Consider the following 16,034-nt stretch of genomic DNA (forward strand, 5'->3'; position numbering starts at 1 on the left):
ATATGTCTGAGAATATATCTGTGTGTGCATCTAAAAGGAACATAACTTAAAGTAATAAATAGAAACTATTGATCAAAGAGGGAAAAAGATGATTCTGGAGCAGATCAGAGGGATACAACGTTGCTCAGCTCAAACTCTGCCCCTCCCCCAGAAGTCACTTTTCGGCAAGTCAAAACTACCTACAGCATTCTAACTAACACAGTTGAGAGTCAAACTTCTGCCACACAGAAAAGGCTTGCAGTAATTAGTAAATGCAGTTGAAAAAGAAAGTAATTAGAACAAAACTACAAAAATATGGAAGACAGGCAATCCAACATAAGAATAATTGGTACCCCTGAAGTAGGAAAACCAAATATATAAATAGACAAAAGTTATACTCAAAGATTTAACACAAGAGAATTCCCTAAAATAAAAAATTGAATTTGGAGATCAAAAGAGCATAGCAGAAAAGTTCACCTTGTTTGTGGTGGTGGTTACACAAGTATGTAAAACTCATGGAACTATTCATAGTTCACTGTATGTAAATTATACCTCAATAAAATTGAATTTTCAAAAGGGCACATTAAATTCCAGGAAATTTTCATATTCAACACCAAAAAATACCCTAATTAAACTACTGAACTTTAAGGATAAAAGTAGAAAATTTCAGGCAATCAGACAGAAAAAGCAAATCACTTACAAGGAGGGGGAAAAAATCAGGTGCCTCAGACTTCTCCGCAGCAACATTCAAAGTCAGAAGACAACTGGACAACGTCTACCAAGTTCTAAGGAAAAGAAAGCATGACCCAAGGACATAAAACCCAGCCAAGATGTAGTTCAAGTATAAAGGCAAAAGCCTCACTTTCTCAAACATAAAGATAAACAACAACAAAAATACTCCAGAGCCCTTCTATTAAAAAAAAAATTAACATTCAGCCAATCTAAAATTAGCCAAAAATAAAACCTTAAGAATAGAAAAACTGTGGTAAAAGGATTGATGATGATCACTGAATACACCTGAACAATGTAAAAATAATTAACAGCAGCCAGATGGGAGAATATAGAAGAGTAAAAGTACTTAAGTCCTTGTCTTTCAAATGAGAAGTTGACAGACAAGATCTCCACTAAAACATGTCCTAATAAGAGGATATTAACTTCAGCTTCTTAGTATTTTCATCCTTTTATGCTTTAAACCAATCTTTTATAAAATATTATCTCGTGGTAAAGAAACATGTGCTTGAAGTTTAAAATTCCTTCAAATAAAGTACAATTAAATATTTATTAAAAAGCAACTAATAGTATGATCTCCCTTTTAAGACGTATTTCTATCAAACTACCTACTTATCCTTTTAAATGTACATGCACACACACAGATCTGAATAATGTTTTTCTCAATGCTAAAGATGGTTATTTTCTGGATGCAGGAATTTGACATGATTTTGTACACTGCTTGAGTTCGTTAGAATGAAGCTGAAACATTTTCCCCCAGTTGAGTAATTTTTCTTAAGAGAAAACTGGAGCAATTACGCTGAGACACTAACAGTGTGTTAATTCTGCATAGTGGGAAATGGATTCTTTTTGTACTTTTTTTTACTTTAAAAATTTCTACAAAGGGCAAAAAGTAAAACATAAAAGAACATATGTTTATTTAATAGTTCTTTTAAACCATTTTTTGTTTAAAAAAACTAAACAAAACATTTAAATGTATAAAGAAGTTCAGAACAATATACCTCAAAATATGAACAGTGATGATCACTTAATCATATTGGTGGGATCTAAGTTTAATTATTTTTCTTACTTCGCTGACTTTATTTTTTTTTAAGTATTGTTTTTTTAAGACAGAAGGAAAATTTCCCATTTGGGGAGATTCCACACAGAATAAAAGTTTTTGTGTGAAGCTCACCAGCCTAATTCCCCATATCTTTGATCTTAACATTTAAGGAAATTATCATAGACAAAGTCAAATTCCAGGTACTTGCCATACTGAGATAGTTTCTGTTTCGCAGGAAGAAGAAAAAAAAATAAAACTATTTTTGATTTTATGGAATAATCTAAATGAGCAGTGTTTCCTCTTTCAAAATGTACACTAATCCAGGGTAAAGCTCCTTTCCTTTCCTTCATGTATTCTGAAAACACATGTACTGTTATTTCACTAATTACTGAACAAACAGCCAGTTATCAAATGCTGATTATCATGTGACCTCAGGAACATCACCTAGCCTCTATTTATAAAGTAAAGAAGTCTGATTATCTAAAAATAAATAAAGGTATATGTACATTTTCCTAGAGAAAGAAGGCATGGCTTTTATTACCTTTTTAAAAGAATCTGAGACCTCAAAATCCTCAAAAAAAGGCTACCAAGCACCAAATTAGATAATTACTTCTAGTGCTAAAACTAATTCCATGCAAGTATTTGTCACTTACAAAGTAACAGGTATATTTCACTTTCAAATTTTTGCGGCCTTCAGCTGTCCCTAGATGTGTGACAAACCTGAAGAACTGTAATGCCTTGAACAAAAGGGAGAAGTCAGAAAAGTGAGAAGGTTTCAAAGAAATAAGAATAAGGTTCTAGACATACTGTTGATACCAGACATTAACAAATGTCCAGCAGAAAAGAAAAAAATCTAGAACTCAGTTTAACAAATAATTAATTAAGCCTTTTTCAACATACAGTACTTGCCCTCAAGAAATTCACAATCACAGACAGGGGATGAGATAACCACAACATGAGGCAAAATGTGTTAAGTGCCACAAGAGGTACAGCAAAACATCAGGAGGTTCAAAGCCAGTTGTGAGAAGGAAAATCAGTAAAGGCTTTCATGGAATTGGTTGCACTTGTGAAACAAAATAGCAGGATTTCAGCAAGAGGGAAGAATAAAAGCAAAAGGAGGAATTCAAGTTAAAAAACCAGCCAACACAGAGTCAAAAAAAAGGTGTGGGAGGAAAAGCAATCAAAAATGCCTCCCACATTTTGAGCTTGAGAGAACATCACAAAGGATGGGAGTTGGAGTTTGGGGGAGTTTAGCCCAGGGAGCAGCAGGGTCATATAACCTTGGCAATAGAGGGATACCACAGCATCTCATCACAGATGAGAACTTCTTACGTCAATAAGGGAGATATTTTAAGATATCCCCTTAGAACAGTCAGTCACCCTAAAGACTAGTCCAGAAATAAGAGCAAATATAAAATATTATCCACCTCAGAATATTTACTTATTCACTAAACCTAGGTATGCATCATTTTTGAACCCTCTTCACTGCAGGCTACAAGCAGAGAAATGCTTTCTTTTGTCTGCTCATTCCCAAGTGTAAGTTTTCTGTTTCTAAAGCCCAATAGGAAATGAAGGAAATAACAATAGTGTCTCTCCCCACCACCCACAGTAGCAATAATAAAGAAAACAAGTGCTGTATTGTATTAACCAGTCTTAAAAAGAAAGCATGAGATCTTAAGAACCTGCCACTCTCTCCCTACTTTATCCAACTCCACCTTGCCCACTACTCAATGACTCATCAGCTCCATTTGAATGCCTCTGTGCAATGTTATTATTATATTACAATTATAACATATACTGTAATAAATATTATTATGCTCATAATAGATCATCAATGACTATCTTTCTGGTGTCCTTTGAACCAGAGGGAAATTAAATAAACAAAACCTTTCAGTAAGGTTCTACTCATAACCAGTTCCACATCTTTACCACTTACATATATACATCAACACAGGAAAGCACATACACTGAGAATTAAGGCTGAAAGCACGCTGAAGTCATGCTGAAAGGATAATGAATTACATTGGCCAGATGATTACATTGGCACTCAAATTCAGCTGGCAATAGGGAATGGCTAACAGTACCCATAGGAGACTGACATAACCACAGCTGTGCCTCTGAAAGATTACACTTACCACTGCAGATAGGATGGCAAATTAAATCAGGCAAAACAGGTTAGCAGCCTATGTTACCAACTCAGAAAAAACAAACTGAGGATCCCAAGAATGACAATGAAAAAAAAAAGCAGAATGATACACAATGGAATACTATTCAGCCAAGAAACAAACCCTACCATTTGCAACAACATGGGTGGGGCTAGAGGGTATTATGCTCAGTGAAATAAGTCAGGCAGAGAAAGACAAATACCAAATTATTTCACTCATTTGTGGAGTATAACAATGAAGCAAAACTGAAGGAGCAAAACAGCAGTAGACTCACAAACTCCAAGAAGGGGCTAGCAGTTACCAAAGGGGAGGGGTGAGGAAGGGCAGGTGGGGAGGGAGGGAGAAGGGGATTGTGGGGTATCATGATTAGTGTACATGGTGTGTGTGGGGTCACGGGGAAGTCAGTGCAGAACAGAGAAGACAAGTAAGGACTCTGTGGCATCTTTCTACACTGATGGACAGTGACTGCAAAGAGGTATGGGGGGAACTCAATAATAAGGGTGAATATAGTAACCACATTGTTTTTCTTGTGAAACCTTCGTAAGAGTGTATATCAATGATACTTTAATAAAAAAAAAAAGAAAAAAAAAGCAGAATGAATGGTCTGGACACGACAAGGATAAAAGAAAACCTGAGAAGTTTCCACTTGTTAAAGTTGAAGGATTGAGGATGATGCGATGCACAGGCCAGTAAGCCCTGTGAGAAGACCCAGAAGGTCTGGGTGCAGTAGTAAGACTGAACCAGAGATGGCTTCCAGGAGTCATCTACAGAGAAGTAACTGGGGAGTCAACATCCCAAAGCAGAGAATTCTAAGAAAACAGCAAGCTAAGGATTAAAACCTTAGGAAACAGTCACATTTAAAGTGAAGAGAGGCTGATGAGGGCAAGAGGGCAGCAGCCATCTGGAAAAGAGCACTCAGGAGAACCAGATAATTAAATACTACCCCAGACAACAGCATTTCAAAAAGACTTAACTAATCACAAAATGGAAATACAAAAGAATGCAAAAAAAGCCACGAGATTTGAGAAATAAGAGGTCACTAGCAACCTTTAATAGTATAAAAACTGGATTGATTTCAGGGTGTTAAGAAGCAACAGCAGATACAGAATATTATTTTTAATGTAGCAGTAAGAATGAAATTACTTTATTGAAATGTAATTATATGTATAAATGTAAATATATATGTATATACAGTGTTAATGGTTAATAACAAGGCAACAATAATTGGTTTTGAATTACCTTATCAGTTACAAAGTAAATTACAAAGGAGTCAGTGGATCAAATCTCCAGAAAACAATGAGAACTTTAAATATCTAATAATAACCCTAGGAATTCTCTTGAAGATATACAATTCTAAGAATAGATTTCAATATTGAGGCAAGGACCAAATATTATCACAAAAGACATTTCTGGACTAATATTATCACAAAAGAGCTTTCAAAAATAGTATGTGGTTATGGTTATTTACCAACAAATACACTCATGAAATTTTTTTAATGTAAGAACCACTTACTCAACAAAAACAAAATACCCATAAAATATAAAGATTTAAATGCTTTTTACATTACACTAAATGTTAACCCCAATTAAACTGTAAATATGAAAACTATGGTTAACTTCCCTTTAGTTTTACATATCAAACTGTAATAAAATAGCTTTACAAAACAAATCCTAACCCTCATTCAACATTTTCTATGAACAAATATCAGAACAAGCAGTTTACACTTGCTCTCTGAATTTACAAAAGAACAGCATTATTCTTGAAAAGCAGACTAACGTGTAGCTACATAAAAAGGAAACAATCCCTTGTGTTCAGTCTCAGACATATCTGTACATACATGATTTCTAGAAATTCTGTGGCAGTTGCAAATTAGATTTGACTTACGGTACTGCTGTCAAATTACAGTCCTCATTTCAAAATATTCAGAACAATATTTTTGTTCTGCTGGGAAAGGACATAGCCCACTCTTAACAATACTAAGGGGGATGTCCAGGGCACTTGGAAAAGTGAATGTGAAAAGAAATCACTTCTCTCAAGGGATGATGATTCTCTTAATGTTCTGTTTCATGTTTTCGGTGTGGGTTACAAAGGTGAATTCAGTTTGTGAAATTCATTGACCTAAATCCTTAGGATCTGTGCACTTTTCTGTACATATGTGATTATTTGATAAAAAGCTTTTTAAAAAATCCGTCAAATTTTCTAGGCTAATGAGGAATTACCTGTTGTCATAGATCCATAGCACGGCAATATTAACAAGCCATCTAGAGTGGTATCTTGAACATCATAATCATAATCAACAGATTCTGCCATCTGAAAAAGTAACTCACAACTTTTTTCAATTTCAAACTGACCTGAAATGAGGGAGGGGAATAATAATTGAACAGCAAAATTAATTTAAGAATGGAGAAAAAAAAAAAGCCTTCTAGATTAAAATCAGTTTTGCATAATGATCTCTCATTTGATCTAAAGTAGATGAACACATAAGTTGTACCAAATCTCAACAATAAAAGTAAAAATAGAAGAAACACTAGTTTCCTAGGAATTAAAGTCTCTATGGAATAAAAATGTCTATGATCATTAAGCCTTTCATTTTACTAACACAGTATTTGAGGAAGATTCAGCAAATTTAATCATTAACATAGAGGAATCTAGTCCAGGAGATACTGCCTCTAGGTGTATTTCAAAATAACCTCAAAAAAGCAAAGAGTCTCACTTCTGAATGTTTCACTTCTGAAATCAGTACAAGGCAGAGTAGGAGGTGAGTGATAAAGTGACTCATTTCTGTTAGTAGGATGCTGCTACTTGAAGAAACACACTAGCCTAGGGTTTAACTATTCTATTTTTGACTTCCAAAAGGCTTGTCTATGAGACATGGAGTCCACACCTTATGCTATCACACAGTACCATCCCACCACTCAAAGAAAGGAGCTGGTAGGATATCTTTGGAAACAATGGAATTAATCATTCAGATATAGGACTTTTCAGTGTTGTAACAGCTTTATATAAGATACTAATAAAAATATTAATAGTTTACCATTTAATATCTTTCCAACTAAAAGGTCAGTGTGTATTACATATGTTTGCTAATGAGACTGGTATTTTTTATGGAAGTGTAGAATAGAATTATCTTATGTATCTTACATAAGATGTAATTGCCAAAAATTGTCATATAATCATAAAAAGATAGGGCAACATGAGTAGAGCTCAGATTTCCCAACAAAGGCAACACTCTTTTGTGATGCCACATTCCCCTCTAGTAAATAGTAAAATTTTAAAACCAGACACTCTGTGCTCACCAGTCAGAAAAACCAAGATGTCTCCAGCCATTTCACTCAAATGGATATCCATGGTCACTTTAACAATCTAAAGTATGAAACACAAGCATATAAAATGTTAGCGGAAGTATAGTCCCCACCCCCTACCACCTCGCCTTATTCCAAAGAAAAATTAAATTTGGTTCTCAAAAGTCTTAGGACTTATGAGTGCTGCCATTAAAATGGTAGGGAACAAATGAATTATTAAACTACTCAATCAACTAATCATAGATTTAAAAAAGACATAAAGTTGCCAAATAATACCGCTTGAATATATGCAGTATTTTCTCTGTCTCGTGGGCCAATCAAATTGCAGAATTTTTCTCTGACTGGATAAAGCCTTCCAGGTATATCAAATATTGGACAATTTCCAAAAAACGCAGAGAGCTTGGCTAATTCCATAGTTGCTGACATCACCACGACCTTTAAATGCTCCTTCCTGTTAGGAGACTTCTCCTGAAACAGCTTCTTCAATAAACCGAATAAGATGTCCTAAAAGAAAAGTAAATTTCTAGTAAGTACAAGTGTACCTGATAACCAACTTAAATATTTTCATTTCCTAATCAAAGAATTCCTATTTCAATAAACTGAAATGTTTAAGAGGAGGCAATTGTCTATACAGTGAAAAGCTACCCCAAAGAAATAAACTGCCTAAAAAGAACCAATATATTAAAATACTCACTGTAGTTAGAGTTCTCTCATGGGCTTCATCCAAAATAATGACACTGAACTTGGTAAGATTTGGATCTCCCAGAATATGTTTCAGTAAACATCCATCAGTCATGTATTTGATTGCAGTTTCCTAATGTTCAAACAGCAGAGTACACCAACTTATACATATAGTATCACAGAAATTCACCCCTGCTTCATGGACTAAATTTCCCCCCAAATGTACTGACCTTCAGCAATCAAACTAATCTGATGAAATAAAAGGGTACATAAAATAATCTAATACCAAGAATAGTAAATTATGAAACTTGTGACCTCTCCAGAGGCAGTAATAAGGAACTAAGATGGATGTACGGGGAGAAAGCAACAAAAGTAACACATGAGGAGCTATAGTGAAGACAGCAGAAAGTGGCAAAATAATGCAACAGCCTCAGGAGAGAAAGTTGTGGGAAACAACAATGAAATGGGATTCATCTCTCCCCATCAGCCACTATTTTAGAGGACTCAGGAGAAAAGTAGAGGAAATGGTTAGACGTGTGATTTCCTCACTTTCTTCTTCCCTGCCCATTCTATTAAAAAATAGTGTCAGTCAACTAGGATTAGAACAAAGTGAGAGTAAGTCCAAAGGCTGGGAGTTAACAGCAGTGATACCAATAATACAAGGAAAGAAAAAAAAGAAAAATCCCCAGCAGTGACCACTAGGAAGACAAAGACAGTACTTGGGGGAGTCACTTTATGCCATAATTGACAGCCATTCCCTATTAGTGACCACAGAAAAAGAACAGATTGTTTTATATCTGGCATAGGATTAAGAAAGCCTGGTAGAATGTAAATTGTAACTATTATCTATTAAAAAGAAGGCAATTTAACTTGCTAGCACCATGAATATAGAAGATGCTCAAAATATACTTGCTTACTGACATTGTTAATTAAGTTATCACTTTTCCACCGACTTCAAGAATATAAACCTACCACAAGGATAAACCTTGAAAACATGTTCAAAAAATAATAAGCCAAACACAAAGGACAGAATATTGTATGATTCCACTTATATAAGGTACTTAGAGCAGGCAGATATGCACAGAGACAGAAAGTAGAATTAAACTTAGCAGGAGCTGGGAGGAAGAGGGAATAGGAATTTACTGTTTAATAGATAAGGCTAATGTTTGGGATGATGAAAAACTTCTGAAAATAAATAGTGGTGATGGTTACACAATACTGTAAATGTATGTAATGCCACCAAATTGTACATAACTAACAGGTAAATTTTGTTGTGTACAGTTTCCTACAGTTAAAAAGTTTTTAAAAGAATACAAATGAAAGTTACATGTCAAGGATTCTTACAGCTAAAAAAACATAAAAATAAGAGAGCCCTAAGAAAAATAAACAACTGTCTCTTACAAACTAATTGAAAAGGAAGAAAGTTGGATAAATATTGGACCCTTCAGAGCTAAAGGTTAACAATGGGCAACAAAAATTCTAATCTGAGGTTTTCTTTCTTTAAAATATAAATGGAATTTTGAAGTTAAAATCTTTCATAACTTTCCCCACTCTTTCTGTAAGTTTATAGTACTTAAACAAATACCAAGAAAACTTTTGTACCTTAGAGCTGCAGTCATCAAAACGAACTTGGTATCCTACTTTGGATCCCAAAGTGCATTTCATTTCTTCAGCAACCCTCTGAGCAACTGATATAGCAGCTACTTTTCGTGGCTGAGTCACACCAATCATACCATGTTGGGAAAACCCTATCAAAAGCAGAGGTAAAAAACACAACAATGTTAACAATTGTTTTCTTCTAGAGCTAAATTGTTTCTGTCAATCAATCCAAACTGTTCAAGTATTTCCACAAGAAAACTGCAAATAACTTTTTGTATTACACTGCACCATGGAAATGTAAGTATTAATTAAAAATAAAAATACATATTAACATTCAAAATGAACATATCTTAATGTTTTTTTCCAATTTCAGTGTAAAGATTTTACTGTAAAGAGTAAGCCAAGAATTTTTAATCCCTAGGAATCCATAAAATTCCTACATTTGCTAAAATAGATTTACTTTTGTTACAGAAATTTAACACCTTTCATAAATTTTATAGGCATTTTCTTTTTACCACTTTAATACCTCTAAAAGGAAGATGCTTACAACTGATGGCGTATTTTCTTTATTAACAATATGTAAAATAGCGCTATTTTACATCCAAAGAGATGGCATCTTGGATTTGAAGCAGTAGAATAAGTTAAAATAAGCTAATAAATTTTTGTTGATTTTTATATGAATAATATCCATATAAATACCTCTATATCAAACTTTGATAGAAAGCTTACCATAGCAAAAGGAAAGACACCTTAAGGGTAATTTGGTATCTGGTTTGGTGTTAGCAGAGTCAGGGAATAAAACGTTACCTGACAATTCTCTGGAGAAAAAAACCAAGAAATACTGTATCAACAATAGATATCAATATATTCCTTTCTGCTGAAAATTATTTCAGTACCCAATAAACTGCAAACAATCTTATTTTATAGCAGAGCATCAATATTTACCTATAATTCTATTTGGGATTATTATGGTAATTAAAAATGGAAAAATTGCCCTCTCAACAACTCCTGATAAGTAATAAGACCATAAAGAAACAGGGGAGATGTATGGAAGGTGTGCCAAGAGAAGAACTGGGACTGTAAAACAAATGGTGGGCATCTGTGCAATACAGTTTGTCCTATAAGCCTTTAAGAAGATATTTTAAAAACTACTCCCAATGCTATCCCAGAACAAAATTACCTGCTTCATATAGATATTTTGGGAGTTGAGTTGTTTTACCACTTCCTGTATTTCCAGTAACAATAAGGAATGAATTATCCCTCACAGCTTGAATAAGCTTTTTTCTTTGCTTTTGAATAGGAAAAGTTGGAGTAGTTCCTCCCTCCTGTGATGTGCATCCTTTCTCTTCTGCAATCACAGAAAAACAGTTGTGCAATTAAAAGGGCTGTAAAGATATCTGTGACTCAATTTCCCAGAACTGAAAAACGAAGATGATAGAAGTTTAGGGGTGGAAGAGATTAATCCATGAATTCTCAGTTAAATCACCTATGCCCAGTTTGTAAGTGAGGCTTATATAAACCCATACCAACTTGTCAGTGAAATCTACCAATCTGAGTGTTTGCTAAAGTATGACTCAAAGTACTTGACAAAGTAAGCCTACCATAGGACTACGTATATGTAAGCATACGTATACAGAAGCACAAAACCCAATTTCATTAAATAGACCAAAAACTGTAATACAGCAGAAAACTCTGTTGAATTAAAAGCCACCTGTGTTTGCTTCTGATTCATGGTTCAAGTTGGGTCCCTGTTCAGAGTGACTGATATCCCAGAAGGCCAAGTGGTGGGTAACCATGGAAACTGGCTCCTGGAAACTGGCTCCCTTCATATCGTACCCAAAGGCAGGCTGGCGGCCCGACGAAGGGGGGTGCGGGGGGATGGATGGGTAGAGAACAAAGACTTTATGAACCTGTTTACGAGCAGAATGCGTCTGAGCTTTGGGGTTCACTTTTTTGTCCCCCAGTAGGGTTTTCACCTAACTTGGGTCTGGGACGGCCCCCCTCTAAAGCAAAGTGTTAATTGGACGCAAAGTTCGCCTCCGGCTTGGAGGGCGAAAAGAACGCTGCGGCCTCCTCTCCACTCTTCTCTGCCCGCCCAAGGAGACTTTCATCCCCCTCCCAAAAAACCCGCATGCCGTAACTCCCGCTGGCCTCTGTAGCGTCCCGCGGACCGCACCTCTGTCAGCGATGGAAACAGCCGAAGGACGCTCTTCCCGGAGGTCTCTTGACCGCTCACCCTCCTCCTGCCGCCTTGGCGCCCTGCCCGCTACGGCGGGAAACCGGGACATAGACCTGGCCCGGAGCGGAGGTGAGCACGTCCACAGATCTTGGCAGATGGGAGGAGAAAGGCGAAGACGCGCCCTGATGACGTCGAGGTGTTTACTTCCGCGCGTGCGACTCAAAGCAAGGGGAGGGGGAGCTATTACGTGACGTGGCGCGCGGCGGCAGGAAAACTCGCGGCCCCCTCGACCCTGCTGAGCTCCCCGCGAGGGTTTCCCGCCATCTGTCGGCGCGCGCTGCGCCTCGAGCGCGAAGGCATCCCCAAGGTGCGGAAAGGCCCTCTCCTCTTTTCTTGTGCCGAAAAGAGCCAGTTGACACGACTTTTTTCAGCTACAGTGGTCACTGCAAACCTATTCTCCCTTCACACACCCAGCGTGGAGCTGGAACCCTCCTGGAGTGGCATTCCACAACATTCTCGCCTTGCTCATCCTGAAGTGGTATGTTTAAAGCACGCAACTACTGAGTTGCATGCCGGGCTTACAGTTCTTTAATGTCCAAAACTTGGGTCCGCACGCTTCTTTCCCCTCAAAGGACCCTGCATTTTCATCTATTTCCGTGTTTATTTTCTTCCCCCTTTACCCCGTCTGGACACGAGGGCGGGAACTTTAGAAAAAAACGGTATACTCAGAGCCCAGCAAAGTGATTCAAAATGGGCCATCAGTATTTGTTGAACTTGCTGAATATATGAATGAAAGATTAATCTCCAGAGGAATTAAGCTCACTTTTAATGGATGTGGATTCCTTGGAAACCACAATAGCTGAAAAGTTAAGCACACATACAATAATCAGGTGGAGAGACTTTCCCAGAAAGGGCACTTTGGGGAGCAGATCTTTGTTATAGAAACTTCCAGTTTTGTAAATAGTGTCAGTTGTAACTAAATGAGTGCAAGAAGATTGTTTCTTGGACTTTCCAACCATTCTTGCTGTCAGAATTAACCAATACTTACTGCCAAAGAAGAAAACCCAAAGTTGTCACTTCACCATTACCTAAAGGCCACTACTCTTATATGACAGGCTTCAAAATATGTCACAGGAGCCAGAGACAGGTAAGATTCCTCAAGGGAGGAACAACCTAAGACAGGCACAGTCGCAGGGGAGCCATCAGGAGAGAAATTGGGGACCAACAGAGGGGAGGCTTAGAACCTCACTCCCCATTTTGAGAGAAATCTTCTGCATCCGTGGATGTTTTGTTGCCCTTGTCTACCTTGGATTAATACTTAGTCTATAGGCACACACCTGATCATCTACATTTGCCCTCTTACAGCACTAAATTATGTTTTCTACCTTTATCTTGCATCTACCTACCACTTCAGCATTTTATTAAAAAATAATAATAATAATAAGGGAGAAATGTGGAATTCACATATAAATCATGTATAAAAATCAAACGAATAATCATATCTGACTTGATTGTTTATAGTTCATGATGCGTGATCAAAACCGAAAGTTTCTGTGATATGACTGCCCTTGCACTGTTCACCATGTAAGAACTTATTCACTATGTAAGACCTTGTTCACCATGTAAGAACTTGTTTGTTATGCTTCAGAAGATTGGAGACTGTTGAGATATAGGCTTGGGGTTGATTAATAACTGCATTGAGTCCCCTATACAGAATTTTATTGTTGGTAACAACCATTTGATCAATAAATATGAGAGATGCCCTCTCAAAAAAAAAATATGTCACAGGACCCCAAGATTTTTCTGTGCTCATTAAAAATGTACTTATACCAACTGCTTGTGAGTGGGACTGACATCTCCTAAAATGCAAGTTCACCAGTTTTTGAATGACTCTAAACGAAGTGCAGCTTTCTAACAACTTTGTATCTCCAAAACCAGGGTGCTTATAGAAATTAGTCTGGTAATACAAAAGAACATCCCAGATTTCTCTCATCCATTTAAAGGAAATTGCCAACCTTCTGGATTCTGTTAGAAATTTTAAATATTACAGATCGGAAAAACAAAGCAAAAAAATAAAAAATACATTTTTAGCCCAGGCATGGTAAGTACAGAGCAAGGTATTTGAGTACAGGGCAGCTGTATCAGTGACATAATAAAGCCACTTCCTAAGAACAGGAGCAGAATAATTTCAGACCAATAATAGTTACCATTTATTTATTGAGAACTTAATAGTCAAGCATTTAATATAATTCTCTTTCATTTAGTTTTCACAAAAACCCAGAGAGGTAGGTTATTGTTATCCCTAAATTTTCACATGTGAGAACCAAGGCTCACATACTTGCCCAAGACAACAGAACAAAAAGGTGAATCAAAGCCACACTACTGTACTGTAATGGGAGAAGGAATTACCTTCTTTGATAATCAAAATGATCAGTTTTGGTGCCCAATTTATTTTCTTCCAGTGTTTGTAAATCAGGTATTATAGAATGATTTCAGTCTTGAATGAAAACCACCTAATAAGAGTATCCAGCATAAAACCTGCAAACCAAGAGTGAAGAAAAGTAAAAGTGAAAAACTCAAATGTTGCTTTAACATTGTCAGTTTTGAAACCAAGGACATTTAAAATATATTACTATTAATCACCATGTGCTTGAGGCTATTCCAAATTGAAAGATCAACAATTATTTCCTGCCCAGTGAGTTTAGAAATGACAATGGCAAACAAGATACAGAATAAAAATAGAAAATACATCGGTTGTGTGTGAAAGAAGGTCAGTGTTCCTAACAACATTGAATCTATTTCCTGCTATCTTCAAGTCACGGGATAAACTGAAAGAAATGACATTCAAAGAAGTGAGAAAAGTATAAATTGCACCCTACTTCTATTACTTCATAAGCAGTCTTTGAAAAGGTTCTTGGATCCAAATAATTTGTTTCTGAGCATCCAAACAACAGGAAGGATGCTCAGTATTAGACATTTATGCAAATAGAATCTAATTTTTAAATCATCTTCAGGAAGAAAGCAAAGAAACAGTGTTTTAATTTAAATGAAATAACTGGAAGAGAAAGAAAAATTATCAAATATATTAATACAATAAAATCCAGAAAGCTAAAAATGCCACTAGTAGTGATATGTAGAAAGCTAATCATAACAGGGATTCACAGAAAGAGAATGAACAATGGTGTCACAGTACATGGGTTTTTAAAAATTCATGAATTTGACCAAAATGACACTTGTTTTGATAAAGAGAAGCAGAGAGAAGCCAGATTGTAAGTGGGTGGGAAGAGAATTAGGGAGCAAACTGTAAATGTACTTAATGCATTTGGAGATGTCTGCTTAGAATCAACTAAGGTAAATGAAAGGGAGAGAAAAGAATAGCCAGAAAAAGATGCTGGTACTACAGTGTATGTATGATGATTTTAAAAAGACTTGGTCAGTGAAATTATTGAGGTATAGTTACAAGGTATATTTAGGAGAGTTGAAACAGATACTCATGAGGGAGAAAAGTCAAGTGCACATTCTGAGAGATGACACAAGACTGGAGGAAAGAGAAAAAACTTCTGGTCAAAGTAGGTACTAAAAATCTGCATTTGTGGCAGATTTGTATCACAAAATATGAATCTGATTGTTTCACTATATTTCCCTGCCCTATTTCTATCTTACTTGTAAACACAGGGCCTTTCATCCTCCCCAGCCCTCATCTGAGCAGAAACATAGATCCAAGGACATTGCTGAGCTCAGGGTCAAGACCAGAGCCTCCCGAGCATGCATGAACAACAGGTAATTTCCTCTCTCAGACAGGTAAGACTGGGCCTAGAGAGAGGGCACAGAGAAGGGAGAATGTAATAAGAAATACAGACCTGATATATGGAATAGAAAGCCCTCAACATAGGCAAGAGAAAGAGGATCTTTGGTTAGAAAGTTCTAATTGAAAGAATTCTTAAAATAATTCAAGATGAGTCATCCTCAACTGTTGGTCACTCTTTTAAAAATAAACCAAAACCCATTCAAAAATTCATCAACATCATCCACCACATCAACAAAAAGGACAAAAACCACATGATTATCTCCACACATGCTGAAAAAGCATTTGACAAAATTCAATATCCATTCATGATAAAAACTCTCAACAAAATGAGTATACAGGGCAATTACTCAACATAATAAAGGCCATATATGACAAACCTACAGCCAGCATCATACTTAACAGCGAGAAGCTGAAAGCTTTTCCTTTAAGATTGGGAACAAGACAAGGATGCCCACTCTCCACACTTTTATTCAACATAGTTCTAGAGGTCCTAGCCACAGCAATCAGACAAAACAGAAATAAAAGGCATCCAGATAGGCAAAGAAGAAG

General features: G+C 36.4%; 1 protein-coding gene and 1 long non-coding RNA gene across 7 annotated transcripts in view; one reads left to right on the forward strand and one right to left on the reverse strand.

The window, feature by feature from the left end:
* The window catches only part of DHX40 (DEAH-box helicase 40), a 44,946-nt gene extending 33,082 nt beyond the window's left edge, over nt 1-11,864 (reverse strand). The window contains exons 1-7 of one of the 2 annotated variants that reach the window (XM_017662585.3): nt 11,675-11,864; nt 10,679-10,846; nt 9,502-9,647; nt 7,913-8,032; nt 7,495-7,722; nt 7,213-7,279; nt 6,136-6,267 (exon numbers count right to left, since the gene is read on the reverse strand). In XM_017662585.3, coding sequence (XP_017518074.3) covers nt 6,136-6,267; nt 7,213-7,279; nt 7,495-7,722; nt 7,913-8,032; nt 9,502-9,647; nt 10,679-10,846; nt 11,675-11,786 — 973 coding nt within the window. In that variant the 5' untranslated portion in view covers nt 11,787-11,864. The remainder of the gene's footprint in view (nt 1-6,135; nt 6,268-7,212; nt 7,280-7,494; nt 7,723-7,912; nt 8,033-9,501; nt 9,648-10,678; nt 10,847-11,674) is intronic. The other variant, XM_037004038.2, reaches the window with a different exon arrangement.
* Nucleotides 11,865-11,905: 41 nt separating this feature from the next.
* LOC108398501 (uncharacterized) overlaps nt 11,906-16,034 on the forward strand; it is a 112,291-nt gene continuing 108,162 nt past the window's right edge. For 3 of the 5 annotated variants that reach the window (XR_005057470.2, XR_012130651.1, XR_012130652.1), the window contains exons 1-2: nt 11,978-12,215; nt 15,353-15,457. This is a non-coding gene — a long non-coding RNA (uncharacterized lncRNA). Of the gene's footprint in view, nt 12,216-15,352; nt 15,479-16,034 lie in introns of all 5 variants that reach the window. The other 2 variants (XR_012130654.1, XR_012130653.1) reach the window with 2 other exon arrangements.

Source organism: Manis javanica, chromosome 4 (genome assembly GCF_040802235.1).
Source record: "Manis javanica isolate MJ-LG chromosome 4, MJ_LKY, whole genome shotgun sequence".
NCBI lineage: Eukaryota > Metazoa > Chordata > Mammalia > Pholidota > Manidae > Manis > Manis javanica.